The following is a 27,271-nucleotide window of genomic DNA, read 5'->3' as shown; positions in this document are numbered from 1 at the left end:
ATTATATAGCAAAGGAAGAAAGCTTATCCCCATGGAATGGACACTGCAAGAAACACAAGGTTTGGATTTTTCTAGTTCCACATGAAAGAGGACTTTCACAGTGGGGTGAGGAATGGGAAAAAGAAGCTGTTTTAGGGCTTCTGAGTATGTCATATCAAAAGTAAGTATAATGGCATTACACCTTCCTGTGACTAAATCTCTTTTCTCACTTGAAACAGAACCTTTGGCCAGGATATAAGTGCCATCTGGGCATGCAGATCAAGCTCCCCCAGCACATCCCAGCTGTCCAAAGAGGTCACTGCCTTCAGGTCTTCTGGACTGCTGGGCCAATGATACCATGCTCCACATACACAGTCCCACAAGACAAAATCACATAAAAGCCAAAATACACGAGAATTAAGGAAAGAGTTGACCACCAAGAGCATCAGAGTCCTTCAGAGGCTTTTCATATCTGCAGAGTCCAAATTCAGCATGCCTTAAACAAGTTTGTGACTGACACAAATAATTAACAAGATCACTCAGCAGCAAAGTACCAACACATTCTTTGGTAGTGACCACCTCTGGGAACTGCCCTTATCAGTTTCTTTATTCAAAAGTATGTGCTACATTTTAGCATCTCAGGTCTTACTTCCTGCATTTCCTGTTGGTTTCATGAATACACAAACCTGTTCGCTGAGACAAGACAAAAACCCCCAAATGCCCCCAACCTCCTTCCAAGCAGTTGTAAAACAATAGGATCTCCACCAAGCCTCCTTTCCTGAGGCTGAACCCTACAGCTCCCCGAGCTGCTCCTGAACAAATGTGTGCTCCAGATGCATTGCCAGCTCCACTCCCTTCTCTGAAGAAGAGAAAGAATGTCAAAGTCTTTCTTATCATGAGGGGCAAAAAAGTCATTCCAGACATCCATGCCCTCACGTGTGCTGCCAGAGGTCACAAATCCAAAACTCAGACCCACGAGAAGTTAATCCCAGGCGCTCATCAACCCAATCCAACATGGCACAGCCAGACACTGTCCCAAGGAGAAAGGTGAGAGAAGAAGTCTCCGTTCCCACAACTCCCCGTCGCTGCCACAGGGGGTGCTGGGGCCATCAGAGAGTGGTAAAGAGCAGGGCCACGACAAGGCAGGAGCTCCCCAGCTGGGCTGGGCTCTGAGCACTTGCTGGAGCACTTGTGCCTGCCTTGCCCTTCAGCCAACATGGCACAGACCCAGCAGGGCCCTGGGGCTGATCCTGCACAAACACTTGGCCAGCCCTACAGAGGTGCTCATGCCCAGGGAACAGGGCAGGTGTGGAGGGTCAGATCTCAGTTGCCGCTGTCAATCGAGAGGACACCACGCGTGAGGACTCCTCCTCATGGGAGGATTCGGCAAGTGACACCGAGGTCTAGTTCCCTCCCCTCCTCCCAGAAAGTTCCCAAGTTTTGTAAGTTAGGATTGGTCTGAAGTTTGTTGTTCCCTCCCTTCCATCTAGAAAGTTCTGTATCCCTCAGTCCACCATTTGTTAACGTGTTGCTACCTGTGGAGGTTCGCCGGTCCGAACCGGCCGACCCGGAGCCTCGGACATCGGTTGTCAACCTGGCGCAGCTCCCCAGAGGGGATGCTGCCTCATCCATGGACTCTGAGGACGAAGTGTAACCTCCCACACCTCACCCCCTGAAAGTTTTCTTTTCGTTTACTGGTTAAAAGTTCTGTTGTCCCGCCTTGTTACCGTCCCAGTTGCCACCCCTTTCTAGAAAGTTCTGTTTCCCTCGCTCCCTCATTGGTTCTGTAGTGTTACGTCCAGTAGGTCCTGGTCGCCTTGCCCGGAATGGGCTCTCAGGGCTTGGGCTGGTCTCTGGGACCTCGCCGGGCCCCGGGCTTGCTGCCCTCCCCGCTGTTCTCCTCTGCTCCACAGACAGCAACTATCAACCTCAGGGTCTCAGGGTCGCCCAATGGGCGGTGGAACCCCGCGGCAGAGGCTGGTGTTCCCCGGACAGGAACGCGGTGGAGTCGCTGGTCGCCCCCCAAGACAAAGAGAGTTCCAGGCGGGTGAGAGTCTCCAGAGCACAGTTTATTGTAGGGGAAGCAGGCGGGGGTGCACTGGAAGGCTCCCGGGTGGGGCGGACCACAGAGAAGCCGGGTGCAGAACACGACAGGTCTCGGGTTGTGGCCACACCACACCACAGGAACAAAGGGGTCACAAGGTTTTAAGGAAAGGCACGGAGTCTCCGGGGGCGGGATAGCAGGGGCAAAGCCAACAGGGCTCCGGAACAATATGAGGGACAAGCGGGGGAGCTAATGAACAGTAACTGGGGAGGGGACTACAGAGAACCAATGAGGGGAGCGCGGCAACAGAACCTTCGAGCAAGGGGAGGCAACAAGGGAGGGGACAAGGCGGGGAAGCATAACTCTAACCCAATAAACTTAAAGCAAACTTTCCAGGGGAGGGAGAGGGCGGTTCATAGCCCGGCCTCCTCCGAGTCCCAGGAGATTGCATCTTCGGCGGCCTCCTCATGGACTGCATTGACCACCGGACCTGGGGACTCAGGATCCGCAGCATCGGGCTGCCGCACCTCTACAGGTTCGACTGTATCCCTCCCCTAGTTTTGTATTATTTGCCACCCCGCTTGTATATCACTGCTGTACCCGAGCTGATTTGCTCTGCCCCTGCTGACTTGCCCCTGGAGACCCTGTTTTCCCCCTTAAAACCCCCCAACTGCTGGAGCTCGAGGCCGTTCGTGCCTCGTGGAGTCTGGTTACAAGACCCCACGCCCGCGAACTGCCTGAGAGCCTCCAGGGTGCCCGCTTCCCTGCCTCCCTCCTAATAAAGCACCTTGGACCTCTCACTCTCTGTGCGTCTTTGCCGCTTGCGGACTGGAAACCACCTCGACTCCCTGCTGCCGGACCTGACCCTCTGCTGCAGGGCGGCTTTCTCCTCCTATCCCCATCTGGGGAATCAGGCGGTGCCCCCGGGGGCCGACTGGACTAGTCCAGAGGGATGGAGCCAGAGCCGAGTGGGCTGAAGGGCAAGCCCAGCTCCAGCAACAGCTACCCACCCCTTTAAAGTTTTAATTTGCTGCCTGCTGTTGTTACCTCCCGTTGATGTTCCCCCTATTGGCCCGGGTCCCTCTCTCCTCCCCCTTTGTCCCTGCCTCTTAACCCTCTGTCACAGTCCTTCCGGGGGGCTCCTTCCCGCACCTCTCTTCGTTCCTGTTCTGTCCTTTATTCATTAAAGAGAGCCTTGGGAGAACCCTATCTCGCAGCCTTTCGTCTCTGCTTGTCGTCTCCATCGCGCCGTGGCAGTTTCTCGCCGGGAGCTGTGCTCCTTCCACACTAATAATCAGTGTTGCCCTAGTCGGTCCTAGCTAGCTGGTGTCCCACATCGAGGCCCGCCCGGAACCCGACAGACGGTGACGGGTTGGTGCTATTGTGTCAGGAGCAGGAATGCCAGCAGTGCTGTGCAAGACACGCTCCAGGTGCTCCTCAACCCAATCCAACATGGCACAGCCAGACACTGTCCCCAAGGAGAAAGGTGAGAGAAGAAGTCTCCATTCCCACAACTCCCCGTCGCTGCCACAGGGGGTGCTGGGGCTGTCAGAGAGTGGCAAAGAGCAGGGCCACGACAAGGCAGGAACTCCCCAACTGGGCTGGGCTCTGAGCACTTGCTGGAGCACTTGTGCCTGCCCTGCCCTGCCCTTCAGCCAGCATGACACGGACCCAGCAGGGCCCTGGGGCTGATCCTGCAAAAACACTTGGCCAGCCCTACAGAGGTGCTCATGCCCAGGGAACCTGCTCTCTCTGCAGCATGCATGCTGTGCCTCCGCACTGAGGCAGACACCGACATCTGCGGGGACAAGAGGGTCAAATACAAGCTCTGTGTCCACAACCACTGCCAGGTGAGTACTCATGGGGCTCCTTCCAGCCTTCTGCCCAGAAAAGCTGGAAGGAGCACCATGGCCTAATGGCGCTCCTGGCCTTCTCTGCTCTGCAGGCCCTCACAAGAGGTCTTGTCACACAGAACAGAACAATTTCCTGTTGGAGACACCAGACGTTTCATCAGAGAGGCAGCCAACAAGGTGAGGGCCTGGAAGGAACAGGGAGCTTTGCACCACGAGGGGTTTGTGGCAGCTGCTCCTGCCCCCCAGCAAAGAAACCCCAGCCTGGCACACGCAAGAGCCTCACGTGCAGCCAGCTCTGGGGGCTCTGAGCTGCCACAGCCCACATCCTGCTCTCTGCCCAGAGACACAGGGCAGCCACAATGCCCCAGTCCTCAAACTCAGGCGGCTGCTGTGCTCTTTGCATGTGGAGGTCTTGTCCCCGCAACCACCAGTGGTGCCAGTGGCCCAGCCACCAAACCCCCCAGAGGACCTCTCCTCGGACAACTGGGACACAGACTCTGAGACAGAAGTCTGAGCCTCCGCCCTCCTCCTCCAAAGTTTTCTAAGTTTGCTATTCGTTGAAAGTTTAGGTGTTCCTCCCAACTTCTAGAGGGTTCTGTTATCCCCAGTCCGTGATTGGTTCCTGCTTCCGGTGCTGCCCCCCTCAAAATTTATTTGCTGTCCCGCTTGTCCTTCACCCATCTTCCCGAGCCTGGTTGGCTCCACCCTTGTCCCTCCTCCTTCCACTCCCACTTTTCCCCTGCTGTGCTCTTTGCAGCGCTGCTTCATCTGCCACAAGATGGGGGCCAGCATCACCTGCTGTCACATGGGCTGTGACCGCACATTCCACTTGCCCTGTGCCCCAGAAGGTGAATGTGTCATCCAGGACTTCGGGGCCTACAGGTTATACCTGCCTGCCCTGGCCTCAGAGCCCCCGTGTTCATCTCCAAGCCCCTTCCATCTGCTGTGGCCACACAAGGCAGGAGCCCACAGGGACCACAGCCAGCAAATGGCCACAGACAGGGACAGAGCCCACACAGGGCCTGGGGATCCCTCTCCCACATCACCATCGCTGTGGAAGGACTCTGCACATCCCACCTTCCCTTGCCCATCTGTTTCATCTCCCACACAGATCATTCTGCTGGGAGCACCGCCCTCACCAGATAATCCAGGCACATCCTGACCAGGACAACACCTGCAGCATCTGCCTGGACACCGTGGAAGAAAAAATATCCTACAAAACCATGGGCTGCTCTGTGTGCCAGGATGCCCTCTTCCACCAGCACTGCATCCAGAGACAGGCTCTGCACGCTGGCATCAACTTCCGATGCCCGTGTTGCCTGAGCCAAGAGCTCTTCATGATCAAAATGCTCACCACGGGGATCCAACTCTCCAAGAGGTTGGCTTTGCTCTTCCCACCTCCTAAGGCATCCGGCACAAGCGCAGTGCCAGCCTAGGGACTGTCCCAGCAGGTCTTGGCTGCCATCTGTCCTGTGCCTCTTGCCCTCAGCTCCAGCTAGCAGCTGGGAACAGGGCAGGTTCAAAAGCAAGGACTGACGGGATCTGCCTCATGCTGGGATAGCTGGGTCTCAACTCTTTCCCATCCTTCTCCGGCAGACCCCCATCTTGGGAGAGTGACCAAGCAGTCAGGACCCTTCGATCAGAGGCACGGCCGCTGCGATGCCAAAATGTGCCTGTGCCTGGGAGGCAGGCAGCATGTGGAGCTAGAAGGATAAGCTGCCAAAGCATCAATGCAGGGCTCTGAACGGGACTTGTCTCCCCACAGACTCAGGGATGAAGATCTAACAAGGGCTCTGCTGGGCCAGCCCCTCCTCTGGCACTTTGCCCTCACAACCAGCATCTCCTCTGCTCCTCCAGACCCTGGCAACTGCAGCTGTGCAGCTCCTGCGCTGCCGAGGGCACCCACGGACACTGCTCCTCTTTGGGGAACACCACCTACTCCTGGGAGCACAACACCTGTGCTGGCACTGACACTGGTGGGCACAAAAGCACTCGCTGCCCTGCCCTGGGGACAGCGGCCAGCCTGGGCCTGGCAGCAAGGCCTTCTGCACCGCTCGCCTCCAGGAGGCCACTGGCTACTGCTGTGGCCTCTCCTGCTTGCAGCCTGGCTGGCCTTAGCCATAAAAGGGGGCTGCATGTCAACACACCCCTCAGGGTGGACAAGAGGAGCGCAGAGAAGGAGTTTGCCCAAGGCTGCTCAAGCACGAGGGTAAGTTGAGAATTTCTGGTGCCACTGATGACATCCACTTGGAAGAACATCTTGAGACTCTCCTAGAAAAATCTGACATCTGGGTTCCTCACCCATAAAACAGAAACACCCAGAGAGCTGAAAGCATAAGGCACCCTCCCTGCCAGAGAGTAAGTTCATCCATCCATGTGGCCTTATGATAAACAGTGCCTTGCACCAGCGGACATAAATAACGGTACAAGTCCTTTAAAAGCCCCATTACATGACCCCTGCTCATCTCCACAGGGCCACAAAGACCAAGGCCACCCAAAACTACATTCTTTCATTATCTCCTTGTGAGAAATGACGCCTCACAATTTAAAAAATTTGAGCAGTTTATTGAAGAAAAGAAAAACTGACAATAGGGGATGTCACAACACAAAGCAGCAGCGCTGCATCCTTGATGGGTCTGGCCAGAGGCATGAGGCTCGGGAGTTCCTGCAGCAGCTTTTATGCCCTCCAGGCATCAATCAAGGATCATTGCTACATATAACCAATCTGTTCTTTCCCCGCCCTTTTGCCCTCCCCAGCTCCTCCCCTCTGGGCATGCTCCCTGATGGTAAGGGGTGTGTGGACACTAGGATTGACACCTTGATGGACACCTAGAGAGAACCTTCTGGAACGGTTCTCGGTGGCTCCCAGCAGCCATCTTGCCCCTGTACTTTACAGTTTAATTTTATTTAAAACATTACGAACACTGAAAAACAGGTTAAGACCAAGTGCAACACAATCCGGGAGGCATAAATTCTTAAAACAATGCTTAAACCTTTTCCTTGGTAAACTTACAACTCTGAACATCCTTATAATTAACCTTCAAATAGAACCCAATAACCAATTAACACATAACATTTAACAATTAACAACTCTTATACGAAAGTCAACTCCCTTCGCCATTTCTAACATCCTTCACCAGCAAGAAGCAGCTGTGCTTGGACAGGCCACTCTGTTGTCACCTAATGTCTTAAATGATGCAGATACGGTCTGCTCTGAACGCAATGGCTGCACAGGAACACCCACCCCCCCACTTGGCTTTAATCTTGTTTTCATTTTTGTGCTCTCCAAGGTTAACTTCAGAGCTGGGAGCTCCAACCCAAGCTCTTCAGCGCTAAGCCTGCACTGCATGCAAATACCAGTCCCTTTCTCACACTGCCTTTTAGCCTTGATGTGAAGGAACTGTTCCTGTAAATGGGAGGGAGAGATCAAGGACTGTATCAGGAAGGCCACGGCTCTGTGTTTGTGTAGCAACTGCCTGGCATTCATTGCAGTCCAGACAATACAAAATGTCCCAATTGCATGGCTCTGGTCCATGCATACACAGAGCCTCCCCTAGGAATAGTCAGCCTGGTGCAGGGGCACAAAGTCCAGCAGTATTTTCAGGCAACAGTCTCATTTTCCCAGTCCTTTTTAGTTTTCCCCTTGTACTATTCTGCTATGCACAAGTTTGCAACCCTTCATGTGCAAATGACATAACCCTAAATAAAGGATGCCTCTCAAACCACCCACTCCAACAAGGCTTCCCACATACACGAGGACAGTCTGTACAGTTACACATCTATAATGCCATGTAACTAGGAATCTTCTACTGAACATTTAATCCTGACCTAAGTTTGTGTATTAAACTACTGAAATACAATATGCAAAAGTGTGGGGGGTTTTTCTCCTGCATCTCTACAGCTGCTGCTGCTGCTACCTGTGATAACAGAGCTAGCCAGTCCCTGTGGAACTCACCTTACTCTGATTATTCAAAAAGAAAAGTTTTTATCCTCAGAGAAGGCAGGAACTGCCATGGCACTGTCAGCAGCAGGTGTGGAGCACAGGATAATCACTGAAGCTTTCACGTGCTTTGTGATTTCCTCAGCTTTCCTGCCTCCATCAGGGTGGAAATTATTGATTCTGTTCTATTCACACATTATTCAGAAATGCTTCCAAAACACCAAGACATATTTAATGGTATCTGATGTTGTTAAGGGTAAATGATGAAAAATTATTAAGGAATATGGGAAAATAGATGTTCTTGTCGCAACACAGGTTCAGGTAGAGAAGCACTCCTGTGCATCTTCCCCCTCAGTGGTCTTACGATGATTTCTGAAGGAAAACAACTTGGAAACTCCCATCACATCCATGTGAGGACAAGCTCCTTCAGCACAGCCCAAATTTCCAAATACTTTCATACACACTGACCAGGCACTGGCCATCTTGCCAGCATGAGCCAGATGGAATATACACCATCATCACTCATGCCAGGACAGCCCATTTGAGCTATAGTTTTATTCCTTACACAAATCTAGGCTCTGGCACAAGCTGATCTGAGGCAGGGCTGCCTCAGTGTCTGCTGGAAATACCTATGGCAGACAGGGAACTGAGTGTTTAGAGGGTAATTACTCCCCTTTCTCATTTCACGGCTCTTCCAAATGACTGTATTAGCTGGAGGATTAGGACTCCCATGTGTCAGAGCCAGGGAAGGTCTGGGAGTTCATCCAAGGTCCAGGCCTTTGTTTGGTTTGCGCATTGTGCAAAGGGTCAATACTCTTGAGGGGCTTTCTGTGCAGCCTAAATCATAGCAGCTTAATAGGATTTTATAAAGGAATGAGTATGAGTTGCTTTCTACCCATATTTGCTTGGAATAGTGCCGATAACAGCCTGGGGATTTTCCAGACAGAGCACTCTCTGCTCGGCTTTTTCTGACCAAGCCCGAGCAGAGGGACAGAAAGCGTGGAGAGAAACAACAACCAAAGAGAATTCCTGACGGTCACCTCTTATCTGCACCACAGTACATTCAGCACTCTGGGCTGCCTCAAGGATGATGATAATAAAAGCATAACAACTTGAACTGGAAATTAGTAACAAAGGTGCGTTCCAACCCGCGGCCTAAGTCAGCTGCTCTTCCTTGACCCCTGAGCAAAAACGTGCAAGGGCCTCCATCACTCCCTCCTGCTCCCCCGCGCTTGACAAGCGAAGTAGTCAAGTTGGACTTGATGATCTTAGAGGTCTTTTCCAACTTTAGTGACTACTCCATGAAATGCTACCACTTTCAAGCATTTAGTGACCCTCAAGACTCCTTGCAAGTGATGCTCAACACAGAAGCTTCATGAGCTTCCCACCAGGGTACTACGAAGGATTTTTAGTTGATTCATAGGCCAGTGCCATTTTTCCCCTTGCCTGCTTTTCCTGCTGAGGGAATGTTCAGCAAAACACCTCTTTTTACTGCACAAATATAGCAACTCCAACTGGTTAAGCCTCTCACTCGGGATTGAAGCATGACAGGGAGGCCCAGCAAAAGCAGTTCACAAGTTTAAGGGTGTACTTAGAAATTTGCCTCCAACCTCCACCTTCACATTTACTCTATTTCAGTGATGTGAGAAGGAAAATCTCTTTTTTTCCCCCCTCTCAGCTGTCCTAATCAGTCAGAACTACTGGGCATTTGCCACACTAGAAGCATAGGAATTCTTCTAACAATCCCCTTCACACAAGATTAGCTACAGGAGTGCACAGCAGCAGTTATGCCCTGAGACAGCACCCAGAGCTGAGAGTGAAGCTTGTGTCACACCTTGGTATTAATAAAATCCAACAGCAAATCCCCAAGAGTTCCCAAACTCCAAAATTCTCGACCCAGCAGTGAATTCTCAGTTTAAAGCCGAGCTTCTGGCTCCACCTGCTGCCAGAAGGGTGAAAGAGATGAAAAAGCAGCTGCAGCCAAAACAGAACAAAACAAAACAAACGAACAAAGAAATAACTAAGGCCTGCCTTTCTACTTAACTCATCTGCCAACATGGTTGTTGAAAGACAAAACAGATTTCTTCATCATGGAAAATTCTAACAGTTCAACACGTGCAGCTCTTTACCCAGTCGTGACCACCAGGCACTTGGGTCCCATTAAGTAATCTATTTTGGTAATTTTTAACTTTAAAAATACTGTTTGATGACACAAATTCATGGGTTTTGCAGCTGAAAAGAGCCCAGGTCAATCACAATGTCATAAACACAGTTCCTAAGATAGCCAGCAGGAAGGGGGAAAAAAAGGAAACTCTGCCTTGTATGCTTTCCCATCTCCCCCTGCTCACTGCAAGGTTTTTGCCTCTCAGTGTTTCACATGGTGCCCTTAAATCTTGGTTGACATTTACCCAGCAACAGTGTAATTTTTTCTTTTTGTGCCAGTATATATATTCAATGATTTCATGCCAAAACCCACACGCTTTTCCCTTGCCAAAGTGCACAGGTGCCAGCACAATTGGGCATTATTTTCACCAACAAAGCTCCCAGTGAAGCCAAGGGCTGCCCTGGGTGCCCCAGGAATGCTGGTTTGGCTCTGGGGTGCTTGGATTACCTCTGTGTGTTTGCACAGCACCGAAGGCAGGGTCACTATTCATTTAAAAAAGCATTTCATATACCTGATTTAAAGAAACATCAAAAGCTACTCCACAAAAATATGTGCAAGCAATATGATGGAAACAGATTAAGCCTTCACAGCCAAATTCTTAAAGCAACATTTTGCACATACATATTTGTGCCTTTATAAAGTTTTACTGCTGTATAGCTCTAGCTAAAGAAACCTAAGCTCTCTGGATAAGCAATACAGAGCTCTTTCAAGGGCCACTTTAAAAACAAATGTCAATTACAGCAGCAAAAAGTATCACCAAAGCAATGCCATTTCCACATCTGCATCTCTAGCTAATGCAAACTTAAAAAAAATATATGCATACTAGGAAGGTACAGAAAGGCCATTCTCTGAGCTTGCACTTCTCACTTCTTCACCTCCTACAAAGTTACAATGCAAAAAACCAAACTCATTTTATGGAACATCTCACACATTATCTTCACACATTTCAGCCAGTATATTACGCTACTCTGTAAATTATTTTCAGTTTGGCCTCCTTCAAATTAAACTTTGCTCAGCACCAGCCTTTGGCTGAGCTACCTCCGCTTGAGCAATCAGTGGAACAAGTACAAACCCCAGAGCATTGGATTTCTGGCACTCGGCGGGTAAGGGCTCCTTAGTTGTCTAGATTTTTTGGGGAATAAAAGCCCTGAAGAAATTTTCTAAGGCTAATTAAGATCCCAGACAACAAAAGCACAGACAGGTTTACAAGCACATTAGTTGTTCAGGCAGCTGTATTTGAATTAGAGAGCTTTAAGCCCTGTCACTGACAACTGGCCAAATCCCAGTTTAGGACTGCCAGAAGACACAAAAACCACTTTCCACGATAAAGCAAACCCCCAAAACAGACACAACATTCCAAAGGCAGACAAGCTTTCTGATAGCCTACAATTTAGTCACTTTGCATAGGAGAAGAGGAGCTTTGACATTGCCTTTGGCCATCCAGCTTCTCCTCCTCACAGACAGCAGGCAGCATGCTTTTTATTGTTTCTGAAGTGAAGGCTAGCTGGTGACAGACTGTGTCTGCAAAGAGAAGTCCTAACTATCTGTCTTCACTTCTGAAATAATACATGTAATTCTGTGCTTGTTCTGGCATTGAACTGCAATAAGCCTGTCTGCTCTAGCTCTGGTTCCAGTCACACAACCTTGTTAAAAGGACCAGAGAGTTTCCAGGTTAAAACAAAAAACTGAATTATCTCATCATTAAATAAGGGTAATTTACTATTAAAATCTTTGACTTGTCTTGGGAAAGGCTATACATACTCTGAATTTCATTAGCTTGCAAGAAAACTAGACTTATGAATCAACTAGAAGATAAAATAAAAGCTCAAGAGATTCAGCAGTGCCACAATAGGTTGGTTTTTCCTGGCCCAGTTTTTGGTGGGGGGGGCACAAAGATGGCTCCTGTGAGAAGCTCCTGGAAGCTTCCACCACGTCTACACATGATGAAAGAAAGAGAAAAAATTCTCGAGTTCTGTGAAGTCTTGGTCTGGTAAATCTGCAACCAGAAAGTGGGCTGGATGAGATCAGAGCTCAACTCGATCACCAGCAACCAAACAAATCATCTCAGAGAACACAAATCAGTAAAGCAAACCACAGAATTTTACACGCAGTTCTTGTTTATTAAACACATAAAAAACGGGGGGAAACAGCTTCAAAGCAGTTCTTCAAAACAGTTTACACAAAAAAATCTCAACAATACTGGGCATGAACTACAGGACAGCACCCAAACCGTGTGGATTTGTCTGGCTCTTCCCAGCATTAGTGAGGACACAGAGGACCGAGGAACTGCAGGGAAACAGCAAGGGCTCTAGAAAATGCCACCTCTTGGGAGATTAAAAAAAAAAAGGTAATTTCAACGACAGAAGGAGCAAAGACTGAAACAAGAACCACGAAGTTTAGGTACGTAAAGGGCTGTCACACAGAAGGAAAATATGCTGTCCTCTGTGGCCCGAGGGTCACTACAAAGGCAGAACACACAGCAGGGACTCGCTGACTGTGTGAACACAGCAGCACTGAACACACGAGTCCTCTGCCCTCCAGCCCTTTCTGGCAATTTGGCAGTGACACAGCTGTAGCTGGGGAACACGTCCTCCGTCCTTGCCAGCTCTATTACACTGAAAATACAAACTTTTGTGCTGCCAAGGGTTTTGAGGGTTTACCTTTTTGGTCTCTGAAAGGTCTCCAGCAAGTGCTGTTTACCCTGTGGTTTGTTTAAGGTATTTCCCTCTTTTCCCATCAGGTTGCATAAACACAGCTTTCAGAAACGTCCAACTTCCCCAGCAACTCCTTCCCGCATTTCTTTTTCTTATTCCTAACGTGCAGAAAATCGCTCTGCCAAAGGCCACTCATGCACACAGGAGACAGGGAGCCCTGCAGGAATCAACGCTATTCGAACACAACAACTCAGCCCGCCGTGCCCCGGCGAGGTTTCTGGAAGGTTCAGCCGGTGCAGCCTCGTTTTATCCCGAATTCCCCACCCCAATGCCCTCCTCCTGTCCCCATTGGTGCAGTCCCAGGCAGTCACTGCCCTCCCGACCCGCCTACCCCATATCCCCCTTCCAAGACGTTCCCCACGCCCATCCCTCCGGGATCCAATGACAGGGGCTGTGCTTAGCCTGCCACCCCCATTCCTGCAGATCCTGACCGGTTCTCTCAGGTTATCCCCACACGCAGCCATTTCTCCTATCCCTAAGGATAACCCATTGACACTTTACCCCTTGAAGCCTTTTTTCAATGGAAGTCAGGCTTACTTCACCCACAGGTGACACAGCTTTGTGTCGCACCCAAGGCAAGGAGGGGGAAATTTTCTGTCACCCCAACCACTGCCTTGGGTCACTTCCACAAACTGAGATACCTTCCAAATCCCACAGGATTATTTACCACTTCCCCCTATGAGCATGTGACTGTATTTAACCCCTATGCTCAGCAAAGGGAACATTTTGCACTGCGTGATTAGTCAGGGTTTAGTTAAGCTAAAACCAGCTAAGAAAAATTACAAACTTTCAAATCTCCATCACATTTGCTCTTTCTGAAGACACACAGTAGTTTCATTGCACATCAATGTATTTTTTTTAATGCAAAGCATGTTTTAATATAAACATTCAGATGACAGAAAGTTTTGTAACAGTAAAAACAGATCTATATGCTCAGATCTATTTTACAGGATTGCAAAGCCAAACACTGAGGCCAGGCTTGAAAACAGCATCTCTTGTCATACAATCAAAATATTGTACACACAGAACACAGCTCGATGCTTCTCGAGTTCACCAGCATAACACCCAGTTTGTCAAACCTTCAGCATTAGAAATTTTTTTCAAGCTGCACGTGAAAAACACAAATTCACCCACAATGATAAGTGCTTCCATCCTACAGACATCTTGCTGAGGGGCAAAAGTTGCCAAATATCATGTTTTGGAAAGTGATACGAGAGTGCAAGGCAACCTAAAATATATATATATATAAAAATCACACTTTAAACTTTGGCCAAGACTTACATCAATTAAGCAGATTTCTACAGGTATCTCCCCTCAAACATTCTAACTTAGCTGTTCAGTAAGTACACAACTTCATTTCCAAGTATTCCAAGACTGGAAAGTCTTCATAATCATTCTGTATTTTCTACAGAGCCATTATAATATAAAGACACAGCTATGTTTTAATAGTCAAGTCCTCTTAGATAAAAGGAATGAGAGATGCTCGCTTCAAGAGCAGGCCTTCATCACACATGTTTCAACACACCCCCTTGGATCAGTCAGCAGGCAGCCTGTCACAGCCAGGTTTTCAGAAAGACAGGATGGTCTTGTGAATGATCTCGATGGACTCTCTGATTTCATCCTCCTTGATCACGAGTGGCGGTGCCAGGCGGATGATGTCCCCATGCGTGGGCTTGGCCAGGAGCCCGTTGTCACGGAGCCGCAGACACACCTTCCAGGCATCGTAGTCTGCAACAGGAGGGAGGGAAAGCAACATCAGGATATTGGGGACATTTCCAGCACAGCAGCAGAGGTGTCACAGCTGCAGCACGTGGTGCTGTTTGCCAGCTGGCAGCGAGATGATGGAGGGTGTTCACAAAGAGAGAGGTCACTCCGAGCAGCTCCTTGGAATCTGCATGGAGTAAAACTGCTCCAAAGCTGCCCTTTGCCTCACAGGTTTGCCTCAGCACACAGAGTTCTGCTCCTCCACAGCTCAGTGCTTGTCTAGCACCCAGTTAGACTTGAAAATAAATTTTAAAAGGGGACCAAGCAAAGAGGAGGTAAGGGGACATGCGCACAGGGCTTCAGACAAGGTTATGTTTATATAACCTGGATTTCAGCACATCATCTTGGAATCTGACACCATCTCCCTGCAGCACTTTATCCCTTGATTGAGTACCTTGATAGTCAGTTTCCTGATATAATTCAAGGTGTTAATCCCTGCAAATTTGTTCTCAGTCATTAACTTTCTTTTTTGTACCCTCCTGTATTCATTGCACTCTCCTAACTATTCTGGAAACAACCAATCGCAGCCAGTCCTTCCATAATCTGGCAGGAACTGATGCTCCAGAGATGGGCAGTTTTCTTCCAGTGAGGAGAATAAAAGTATTTGTTGGGAGGCAGATTCACCATCAGGTTTGAACATTATCAAATCATTAAAGAATTCAAATAATTTAAAAACTATTGTTCAGCTTAATTAAAAAATCCTATTTTTCATAGTCACTTAAATAAACTTTCAGTGGGTACTAGAGTATTATACCCATGATCTGAACACAAACATCTACATGCCATTCCCTAACTACAGTTTAAGTTGAAAAATATTTCTCCATGCTGTGATTGTGCAGTCGATTGCGTTTCCTCACCTTTGGTTTCCCGAATTACGATTGCATTTAAGAGCCCTTTTCCTCTCACAGCAGTTACAATATTAGATGGAGTCTTCATGAGCTCGTTTCTTAGCAGGTTACCCATTATTTCTGCATTTTTTGCCAAATTTTCCTCTTCGATTACCTAAAGAAAAGTGAGATCTGCAGTCAGCTGAAGGGCACTGCATTTGTTTTATGTACCATGGGGAAGGGATGGTTAATGACACTAAACCTGCTGAGACACAAAAGCTGTTGCAGTCAGTGTCTTTGCAAAGGCTGCACATCCCAGAAGGCTGGCATGAAGCTTTTACTCGTTCATGTTTACAACAAACAATAATCTCTTTGAAATTTTATTCTAAATTAACTGCTTTTCATTTGCTGTTATTTACAAATGAACAGTAAACCTCTGAAGGCTCTTAATCTGTCCAAGTCTGTGTATTGGGTAATGATGAGGCTTTCTGTGTGATCTGCATCAATGCAGTCAATTAAGCAATCACAAAATAATTAAATTGCATTTTCTGGACAGGACATTTTAGCTTCTGTTTGAGCTCCAGTTGCACATACCTGTTCTAAAGCTTACAGAGCAGCAGCTACTGCTGATACAGTAAAATAAGCCAATTTCACAGTATCTTCATTAAATTAATGAAAGTATTTAATCAAATTTGCATAATTGCCTCAAAACTTCCCCTAGATAAATTATATTTTGACATTGAAGACATTAAGACCATAAGAAAACCAGAATTGGGACACATTTCCAATAAAAACTTTAGATTTTGTTTTATGATCTATAGATAACCACTACCAATTTTTCATTCTGATTTAAAGCTAGATTTCTACCTGCAGCATAAAAAATAATATCATTTATTTCAGCAAAGATCATGACACCCTTTTTAATTCAGATTGCAGATCTCTATCTCCACTCACAAACCTCCAGTGCTGCCATGGCCACACGGCAAGCTAATGGATTTCCTCCATATGTGGATCCATGTTCACCAGGTTTAATGGTCAGCATAACTTCATCATCACAGAGCACTGCTGAGACCTAAAATGGGAAGGTCAGCAAATTCACATATTTAGAACTGTAAACTTTAATTTCTCTGAAGAAAATTTTTCCTCAGGGCTCAGGAAAGGGTACTTTTCAACCTATGGTGATAAATCACATTTACATTCCCAGCTCTGTATACAGGAAGACCAGATCTGACAATCCCATAATTAATCCCTTAAATACACTTAGCTATATGGTAACACAACTTTTGACCACAGCTGAGGGGCATTTCTCCAAACTGAATATTATTTCAAGAGTTTCGGCTTCAATACTTGGTTTAACAACTCAAAAATCCCTTCAGCTGACCAAAATAGTTCAAGGCATTGTAATTTCCAGCCTAATCAGCAGGAATTTAAATCACTCCAAGAGGATAAAATCAGTCATGAAGGCATGCCAGAGAAATGAAATAATGCCAGTTGTTCAGCTATAGAGGTAGTATTAGGTATTCCATTATTTTATTATGTCTCTCTCACAGGTTGGACTGTCTGGTCATAAATCATAGCTAACCTTGCAAACAATTTCCAAGTACAACAAACATCAGATTTATTGTTCTTCCAACTGGCAGGTTTTCAGTGTTAATGGCTAAAAAAAAAATTATTATTCAATAGCTGTTTGAGTAATTTGATATTATTTTAAATTATTGGTGTTTCTTTGGTACTCACAGGATATAAGCCACCAGAAAGGGCTTTTCCAAGAAGAATTATATCAGGTCTCACATTTTCATGGTCAACAGCCAACATTTTTCCTGTTCTGGCTAAACCAGTCTGTATTTCATCAGCTATAAACAGAACCTTTAAAGAGACAAAAAAGAAGAAAAATCCAAATAGAACAGAGAATTACTTTCATTCCCATTCCTGTCCTAACAATACAACTTTTTTTTTGAGGTATGACAATAATAATGAAGACAACTTCATTAATAATATGTCAACGCCTTTCTCTGAAAGTATGAAAATAATTATAAGTAGCACTTAAAAATTAAGAATCTGAATTTTGTTGGAATAGAGACCCCTGATTGTTAAATCAGAGACCACTGATGACCATTTTCTTCAGTGTTTCATTCTGTGACCCTGTCTTGTTACTGATTCTTGGTAGCAGTTATGCACTTCAGCAACAACAGCCCTGGATAGCTATGGTAACTTGAAATTTACAATGTGGAAAAGAACTTCAAAGTTAAATTAATCTAAAATAAATGCAGTTGAAGATCATTCATTAGAAACTTAAATCAATGGCAATAGTAAGAAATTATGAAAAATGTGCACTGCTAAGAAGTACTTTTTAGTGAGATATTACCAGGAAATGTAAGAAGTATCCCTGCATTATTCCTCTGAAAGAAAAGGGAATTATTAAATGGCATATGAAATCCTATACCTTACATACAAAGGTGACCCTACAAGTTACACCAGTAAATACAGTGTGTGATGTTTAATCCACCTTAGAGTGAATTCCTTACATTGTGTTTTGTGCAGAGGTCCCTCACTCCTGTGAGATAGCCTTTGTCAGGAACAATCACACCTGCTTCCCCTTGGATTGGTTCCACCATGAAAGCTGCCACGTTGGGGTCTTGAAGGGCCCGCTGTACCAGTGCAGAGAGGGAGAGGAAAGACAAAAAGAAAATGCTTTTAGTCAGGTCAAATATAGAAAATACATGTAGCAGAACCTAATTGTAGCCCTGGTGTTCTTCCTCAAAGGATGAGAACAGCATTCCTGTCAGGCAGCTTCCCCTGAGTGCCACTTCTGTTCCCTTTATACTGTCTGTAAAATCAGCTGCTGTGCTTGCTTGGGAAGATGCAAACCTAGCAAACTGCAAATCCAGACATGCAGTTTATCAGATCAGTTCAGAAATACCCTCAGTTTTGCATTACCCCATACAAGACAAACAATTGCTCAACTCTTCCCTCAAACATAAAAGAATGGAGCCTCTCTAGAACAGTTTTATTTTAAATCAAAGTCCACAGTTACATTCCTACACTATCAAGTTCAAAAAGGTTTAGAAGTCCATGAGACAAGATATTTAATGATTCCCAGCATGACTTTACTACAGCTTTTCTCAGCATTGCACCATGAGCAGAATGAATTCAGCTCTAATGAAGGCATTAAATACTCGCAGGTCTTTCACCATGGGCTCCCTGATGTACGTTCAAAATCCCAGAAAGCTTTTCCACACTGCAGCTATAACAGTGAGAAACCTTTGTTTCCCCTACCCAAACTCAGAGGAGACAAGCAGCTCTGTCCTATAATTGCTCCAATCTCCACTGCCCACTCAATTGTACAAAGCAGACCCAACACGTATAGAGCTTTTTACTCACAGAGTACCTAATGAAGGTCACCCCTCCCCAACAGCATGACAGGATTAATCTCAGAAAACACAGGGAAATACAGAATCACTGGCATTTCAGGAGCTTGTGAAAGTAAAACAGCAGCCTGGCATTGTTTTAAGGATGCTGTGAAACTGGAAAGAAGTATTTGCAACTATAGTGAATTCTAGTCACAGAATCACAGAATGGTTTGGGTGGAAGAACCTTAAAGGTGATCTCATTCCAGCCCCTGCTATGGGCAGGGACAGTTCCTCTGGACCAGATTGCTGGGAAATGAAACAGATCATGTGGTTTTCCTTTCATATCCTAAAGCAAAACTGAAAATCAAAGCCAAAAGAGAATTTACACACATTTCCTATATGTAATTATAATGTATACATTTCTAGTATGTCTACATACATACACCTCAGTGTCAAAGCACATTTCTAAGTATAAACTTCTGATTTTCCTTGCTATTTACCAAAGAGAAATTGTAAAATGATTTCTTATAAGAGAACAAAAAATTGTCAAATACCTCAAGAGCTGGTAGATCATTGTATGGGATCAGTTCAAAACCTGGCATGAAGGGTCCAAACCCATCATAGCTGGATGGGTCAGTAGAACTGGAGATGGCAGACATTGTCCTGCCCCAGAAGTTGCCAGCTGGACAAAAAAAAGGGGGAACTGTTAAAAAACTGATCAAGAGCCAGAATGGGAATGAATTTTAAGAGTTATCTAACAACATACTAGCATCCTCCTCCTAATTGTTAGCATTTTGTATTGATGCCATAAATATACTCTGTTGTTGTATCAAATAACAAAAGAAAATTATACTCTAAGACCTGACAACTATACAAAACAACATCCTTAAGTTTTGTTAGTAGTCTGGAAAATTGCAAATAACTCAGATTAACATCTTTTTGAGGAACATGTTCAGCTGTTATGTAAATACTACTTATTAAATGTAGGGGGGGAAATAAACACCATTAATATTTCAAATCCTAAAAATCAAGCTGCCAGTAATCCTAAATCAGAAAATATAATTCTGTGCATTTCAAAGTTCCAGAAGAATCCATTTACATATGTAAAAATATTGGGATATTGCACTATTTTATTCAGAAACATCAGTTAAAGTGTTCAGGAACCAACCATTGCAAAGACAATTACATCTTCATTTTAATATTTCAGTCAAACCAAGAGACTCTCACTAATCAATAATAAGGTATTAATAAGACTAAAGAAGATTTAGGGTTCAGTGCCTTCACAGCTCACTATCCAGCACAGAGTCTGTGTCAAGTTCTCTAAACTGATGTTCAAAGTCATTTCGTAGCTACTCAAGAGAGCTTTTTTTTCCTGCCAAAATGGGAGCACATCCGTTTGATCAAAATGCAAAAGCACTTGTCTGAAGAGCAAAGTTAAATATATAGAGAAGAGAAGAGAAGAGAAGAGAAGAGAAGAGAAGAGAAGAGAAGAGAAGAGAAGAGAAAGAAGGAGAAATATTTGTTCAAAGAATTCCCAGAAGAAATGCAAAAAAAAAATCTCTATTCAATCCCAGAAACCATAAAGCAAAATTCAAGTATTCACTGCAATTTATAAGTGCTGCCCAATGACATTCATGGTTCAGCTGCTATATGTAGCAAAAGTTAAAAACAGTACCTGCAGCTGTAGCAATTAAAAAAAAAAAGTCAGTATTTAAATAGTAAGCTTTATTTTTGAAGGTTTTATAAAATACAGAACTATTAAACTAAATCAGCATTGACAAAAATGTGTTATCTATAACCAAAGAATACTAAATGTAAGAATTTTTTTAAACTGTATATAGGTTTTAAAAATTTTTTTCTTTAAAAAAATCACAAGTCTGTTCAGGGGCAGGTAACTTCTCTCTATTAGAGGCAAACAGAGCAGACAGGTAAAGGGAGGAACAGAGAATCAGGGGCCATTATCTACTTTAGCAATACTGCTTTTACTTTCATTCTATCAAGACTCCAATGTTAATGCCAATTTGTGGAAGACCTTAAGCATGCAGAACAAAAGCCCTGGCAGGTGAAGCCAACAGGGCAGCTTAACCCTATTGAGCAATCCATGGGAGGTGTGGCACCAATTTGAGGAATTAATCCACAAAAAAGTTATGTAAGGAACAACCAGTCAGGAATACAAAGTACTGCACTTTTAAGTGATTAAAAGAGCATGGAGAACTGGATGTACTTTCCAAGTGACTTCAGGCTGCCTCCCAACAATCCAGTGTCCAGATCCTCAAATCCTCAACTCCTAACACACACTTCACATACCTGCAAAAATGATTTTAGCTTTGTATTTTGGAATTCCTTTCACAGTGTAGGCCCATTTCCGAGCCAGTTTACAGGCAGTTTCTCCAGCTTCCACTCCTGAAACAGAATTTTAGAACAGAATTTTACAACAGAAAGAACACCATTATCCCTCTTGCACATGAAACAGGACGCCAGTGCAGTAGAAAATGTTACACAAGCGCTGAATCTCAGAGACAAGAAATAAAATGGACATGAAATAGCTCTTTACCTGTGTTCATGGGAAGAACTTTGTTATAATTGAACATTTTGGTGACGAGCTCCTCATATTCCCCAAGGACATCATTGTAGAAGGCCCTGGATGTCAGGGTCAATTTTTCAGACTGGGCTTTCAGAGCATCCACAATCTTTGGGTGACAGTGGCCTTGATTTACTGCACTGTAAGCACTCAGAAAGTCAAAATACTTTCTGCCTTCAACATCCCACACATAAACACCTGGGAAAACAAACATGGCGTCAGTACACTAAATAAAAGAAGACGTAGGACAAAAAAAAGTTCCTTAAACATAATAAAAGACCAGAGAAAATTTAAATTAAGCAATAATACATGAACAGTACTTAAGGACTTAGATATGGTTCCAATATATCTTTTTCTGTTCAGATTAACACTAAACCTCTCCATACAAAATAACAAAAGAAATAAAGTTGATCAAAAAATTCCTTGCAGAGTTATTCTGGATATTATCAACACTTTATATCATTTTAGAGACACCACAATTTTTTCAGGTGTCCTTATGCATAATGATCTGGCTTTCTAATCAACGATTAGCTGTCTTTTTTTGATCAATGATCTCAATCCTCCCACCCAAAAACCAACAAAGGTTCAGAAATCCATCAGGTCAAAATCATTCTGCCATGATCTCATTCACAGACACACCATGGGGAAGCCTAAATAAAATACCTTTTCCTCTTTCCAGAGCAACAGGCAGTGGGTGATAGTTGTGGGCACCATATTTAGCCTCACGTTCAAAGATTAAATCAGAGGACAGAGACCCCTGAACAGTTTTTTTAGGAGCAACTGAGGTAGCAGAGCTCAGTGAGGAATGAAGGCCTCGGCAGAGAACAGCCAGGTTCTGGGAGCGGCTCAGCTTGGAAAGCATGATGGACTTCAGGAATTCTGATACAGATCTGGAGGGGGAAAAAATGAAAAAAGTTAATAATTAGCACTAAGAACATTTCAGAAGAAATGTCTGACACGATTGAAGTGGTTTTACTGCCAGGATTACAGGTTTCTCAACTATTTTGCAATTCAACCAAGAGAGCTTAGATGAAATATAAATTAATGTGGGACTAACTTCAAACAAATTGTTTTTTCTATTCTAAAGTACACTTACAGAAACAAAAAGAAAACGAAACTGTGTGACTCACGAACTCTATGAATCAGTTACATTATTTTTCCTGTAAGAGTTCCTTTCTCGCTGCGCCTTTAAATTCTGATTTGCTAATATAAACTATGGTAAAAAAGCTAAGTTCATCAAACTTCTTGTTCTATTGCAATGTCCATTTTCTACCAGATTGCCATCAGACAAATCATGTCACAAAATCAGAAAGAAAATAACATAACACTGGAAAGAAGCACCCAATGCAAATCACATTTAGCTGATACTGTTCACAAAATTGATAGGAAGATTAATTAGTTTTAACTGAGCTCTGCTTTAGGAAGAAAAATTTGTGACTTGGATTTTGAAATGTTGCCACCTGCCCATAAAGCACTCACTGATAGAACCATTTTAAGACCATCATTCTGTTCAGCCTGGAGAAGAGAAGGCTCCAGGGAGACTGTAAAGCTCCTTCCAGTGCCTAAAGGGGCTCCAGGAGAGCTGGAGAGGGACTTGGGACAAGGGATGAAGGGACAGGACACAGGGAATGGCTTCCCACTGCCAGAGGGCAGGGATGGATGGGATATTGGGAAGGAATTGTTCCCTGTGAGGGTGGCAAAGCCCTGGCACAGGGTGCCCACAGAAGCTGTGGCTGCCCCTGGATCCCTGGCAGTGTCCAAGGCCAGGCTGGACAGGGCTGGAGCAACCTGGGAGAGTGGAAGATGTCCCTACCATAGCAGGGGTGGGACTGGATGATCTTTAAAGTCCCATCCAACCCAAACCATTCTGGGATTCTACAATCAAAAAACAGATGGAAAGCAAAAGTATGACAGATACTAATGATCATTAGAGCACTCTGTATTTCCTTGGCAAAACTCAGCAATTTCTCCTGAATACATAACCTCGTATTGTCACAATCTAGGGATAACCTGAGGGGAAGATTTCATGAGGCAAATGCACTTTGATTTCTTCTCTGTGCCTGCACCTCAGTCAATATAAAGATACATGCCAGGAAGGGGAAGTGAGTTGGCACTTTAAAGCTGTTTGAGGAAGCTCCTCTCACAGCAGGGAACAGCAGAAAGCCAAGAGTCCTCAAAGCTCAGGTTTCTGGTGTCACAGAATATTACACTTACAAAACTGGCAAAAGGTTTAATCCCCAAAGGAGGATCACAGATCACAACAAGTTACTCTGATTATCAAATGCAGCCTCCTCTGTAACACTGCACAGCAAACTGAAGAGCTGAGCAGCCTGGCAGCTGCACCACCTAACAGAGCACACTGCAAAACCTAACCAAAATACCCAAAGGAGAATGCAAGGATGGCTTGCACAAGGGTGCTGTTATTTCAGGCTGCTTGCAGAGACAGGAGGATTCAGTCATGGATTTATCCCTAGCTTGTTTTGGAAAAGATCTGCACCCTGAATGTGTTGCCTTGAACAGAGAGGCATTTCTTTCAGCAGACTCCTCTGGTATTACTTTGCTGCTCCTCACTTCTAACCAAAGCCAAACCTTTTTTTCCATCCAGCAAAATCCAAGTGTTTAGGAAGAATCAATATTCTTCATTGCAGCAATAGATGAGTTCTGCACAGCTCTGGGCACATTTCCAGCTATTAAAGATTAGCCCTTTGTGTTAATGCTTTTCAGGGTTGTTATTCAAAGATTTTGCAAACAAAAAAAGACAAATAATTCTCTGTGCAAGAAAAAAACTTCTGACCACTCAATATTTCAACCTGCTTAACTCCTAAAATGTAATTGGTCTGTGAGATCCTGGCCCCTGGCACACCTCCGTGGCAGAGCAGCTAATCCTATCACAAGCTTCTAGATTTTGGAGATTTTCCAGACATTCCTGAAATGAAAGGTACAAAGAAGTTAAACTCTTATCTGCCCTGTATCAAAGAGGTACCTTTCTGCATGAAGAATCAGAAATCCCCAGTTTGAGGTTCTTGTTCTATTTCTTTCAGGTTGGAAAATATTCATCAGATTTTTTTAAAACTGCTTTTTCCTCTATGAAGATAATTGCCCTGCAAACTGTGCTAGTGAGGCAAAAACACTTCAGCCAAGATTACATGGAGAAGGGCTGAGTAAAGCTGAGAATTACAGATGAATCTGGAACTAAAGGAAGGGGAAAAATTTGCATTTGATGATCAGCAAGGCAAGGTAAAGAGAGATTTCAGGAAAGAGGAGCAGCACAATAAGGAAAAAGCCCAAGCAAATAAAATGAAATAAAATCAAACTCATTACCAACTGTGAGAAATACGATCGTGCACTGCAGCAGGCAGTACAGGAATCAGAAACCAGGGAATTACACCAACTAAAAGAGATCTTGCATCAGCATAGAAAAACCACTCAAAACACAGCTGTAAAACACTTGAACAACTTCGCTCAGCTGTTGAGCAACGTTATCCAGACGAGAGCTTGCAGACTGCAGATTGAATGGTTTTGTGTACCCACAGCCTGACAGACACTGAAACACACCCCAAGGTAAATGGGGGACTTTAACAAACACATGAAAACACTTGGGTTCACATTGATGGAGCAGAGAGGAATTCAGTGCCACACTGCAGCCTTTAGCAGCTGAATCAAAGGGGTGAATGCTCAAGGGGACAAGCAGAAGGGACATCAGTGTGGACATGCCAAGCTACCTTTGCAAACCAGCACCTCTGCAGGAACAGCTCAGGATCCAGACTGGTAGACAAGAATCACACAATGCCAGAATCACTGAGGTTGGAAAAGACCTCTGAGATGACTAAGGCCAAGGTATGCCCAATCCCCAGCTTGTCACCCATCCCAGAGCACTGAGTGCCACGTCCAGTCATTCCTTTGACACCTCCAGGAATGGGAACTCCACCACCTCCATGGGCAGCCCATTCCAATGTCAATTCAGCCTTTCAATGAAGAATTCCTCCTGATGTCCAGCCTGAACATCCCATGGCACAGATTGAGGCTGCTTCCACCTGTCCTGTCACTTGTTACCTGGGAGAAGAGCCCAATCCCTACCTGGCTACAGCCTCCTTTCAGGGAGTAGTAGAGAGGGATAAGGTCCCCTCTAAGCCTTCTTTTCTCCAGCAAAACAAAACAAAAACAAGGAAACGCAATAAACCCAGAGGTGAAATACCACATCCCCCTCGCCATCCCTCCCCCCGCCAAGGCCACGGTGACAGACACTGCAGAGGCCAAGATGCGGCATCGCGGACAGAAGCGGGGCTGACCCAGGCACAGAGGAGGGACGGGCTGTCACCTCCCCGCTCCCCGCACAGCGCTCCCGGGGCCTTGCCGACGGGGCCGGCTGCGGCCTCCCTGCCGCGGGATGGAACAGGGCACGGTGGCTCAGCGAGAGGCAGGAACGTCCCCGGAGGGCCGGGCGGGCCGTACCTGGTGCTGCCGGAGAGCGCGGAGGTGCCGGAGGTGCTGCCGGTGCCGGGGCCCGCGGATGAGAGGCGGATGCGGCCCCGGGCCACTGTCACCGCGCCTCGCCCCGCCCCGAGCGGGTGATGTCACCGCAATAGCGTTTGCCGATTGGGTATCTCGGCTGACTGGCAGCCGCCGCCCACGCGCTGCTGCACCTCCCCTTGGCGCGGGGGCTCCCCATTGGCGGGCGCAGAGCCGCGGCCCCGCCCACCGCGTCCCTCAGGGGCGATGCCCGCAGGCCCCGCCCTCCTCCCCCGGCCCTCGCACCGGGGCTCATCCCGTCCCCGATTCCCTCACCGCCTCCCCCGGCCCTCACACCGGAGCTCATCCCATGCTCGCTTCCCTCACCGCCTCCCCCGGCCCTCACACCGGAGCTCATCCCGTCCCCGATTCGCTCACCGCCTTCCCCCGTCCGTCAGAGGTTCCCCTCGTCCCTCACACCGGCTGCCCCGTCCCCCAGAGCGGGAGCTCCGCTCCCCTGTGCCGAATTAGCCTTGGGAACAATCTTTGCGGTCACAGAATCCCACACACACCCTGGCGGGATGAAATCCCCCGGCTCCGACTCAGCGCGCTCCCGCCGCTGTCACCGCTCAGCCGCGCTTGTGCCCTCGGGGAAGTCCATGTAGAAAAGGCCGAGCACTCATGAAAAATTGAAAGGGACTGGGAAGGCATTCCTGGGAATGGGAAGTGTGTAGTGTTGGTGGTGGTAACGCCGCTGGCGGCTGCAGCGGAGTTCCCCTGGGATGTGATGATAAGCGCTCAGTGTGTGCCCAACCCTCACTTTTCACGAAAGCTGTGCGTGAGCGTTTTCCCGACCTTTTCATACATGGCTAATAATTCAAAATAACAGCCAGGGATTCACTAAGTTCGCCAAGGAATTCCTCACGGAGCTCCTGTGCGTGGTGTTTTTGCCCATATGCACCAAAATCTCCTCCGCAGTCCGCCACAGTCCATCCGGCGAGCCTGTGCTCTGCCTTTCTCCACGTGGAAGGACACTGATGGAAACCCGAACTTCACGCCCTGCTGCCTTGGGAGGGAGAGAGGGAATGTGGGGGGAGTAAGGTCCAGGAGCACCCGGTGTGCTCTGACCAGGAGCTCTGAGCTGGGAGCAGCAGGTGAGCAGGGACAGGCTGGAACAAGCCAGCACAACCCTGACCTTTCCCAAGGCTAAATTACACTCAGCGTTTTGAAACCAGAAGATCTCGATGTTTAAAGGGAACTATGAGGTGTGTTTCATAAATACATGCTGGGTTTATCCAAAAGAGTCATAGACTGGTTTGGGTTGGAAGGGACCTTGAAGACCATCCATTTCCATCTGCTGCAATGGGCAGGAACACCTTCCACTGTCCCAGGTTGCTCCAAGCCCTGTCCAGCCTGGCCTTGGACACTGCCAGGGATCCAGGGACAGCCACAGCTTCTCTGGGCACCCTGTGCTGGGGCTTTGCCACCCTCACAGGGAACAATTCCTTTCCAATATCCCATCTAACCCTGCCCTCTGTCAGTTTGAAGCCATTCTCCCTTGTCCTGTCCCTCCAGGTCCTTGTCCCAAGTCCCTCTCCAGCTCTCT

The 27,271-nt window shown here is 46.4% G+C and overlaps 1 protein-coding gene and 1 long non-coding RNA gene across 2 annotated transcripts in view; one reads left to right on the top strand and one right to left on the bottom strand.

The window, feature by feature from the left end:
* LOC146435053 (uncharacterized) overlaps positions 1-27,271 on the top strand; it is a 230,700-nt gene that overhangs the window by 118,582 nt on the left and 84,847 nt on the right. The window lies entirely within an intron of this gene.
* Positions 13,547-25,776, bottom strand: OAT (ornithine aminotransferase). The gene is made up of 10 exons (XM_085064627.1): positions 25,669-25,776; positions 21,880-22,106; positions 21,190-21,414; positions 20,943-21,038; positions 19,190-19,317; positions 17,811-17,933; positions 17,023-17,151; positions 16,244-16,357; positions 15,316-15,460; positions 13,547-14,422 (listed from the first exon to the last, which is right to left on the bottom strand). The coding sequence occupies exons 2-10, from the start codon at positions 22,076-22,078 to the stop codon at positions 14,262-14,264; spliced, it is 1,320 nt and encodes a 439-aa protein (XP_084920753.1). The 5' UTR covers positions 22,079-22,106; positions 25,669-25,776; the 3' UTR covers positions 13,547-14,261.

Source organism: Lichenostomus cassidix, chromosome 6 (genome assembly GCF_008360975.1).
Source record: "Lichenostomus cassidix isolate B80296 chromosome 6, HeHo_3.0, whole genome shotgun sequence".
Classification (NCBI taxonomy): domain Eukaryota; kingdom Metazoa; phylum Chordata; class Aves; order Passeriformes; family Meliphagidae; genus Lichenostomus; species Lichenostomus cassidix.
Note: the sequence above shows the minus strand (reverse complement) of the source record. Positions and strands in the feature narration are given on the sequence as shown.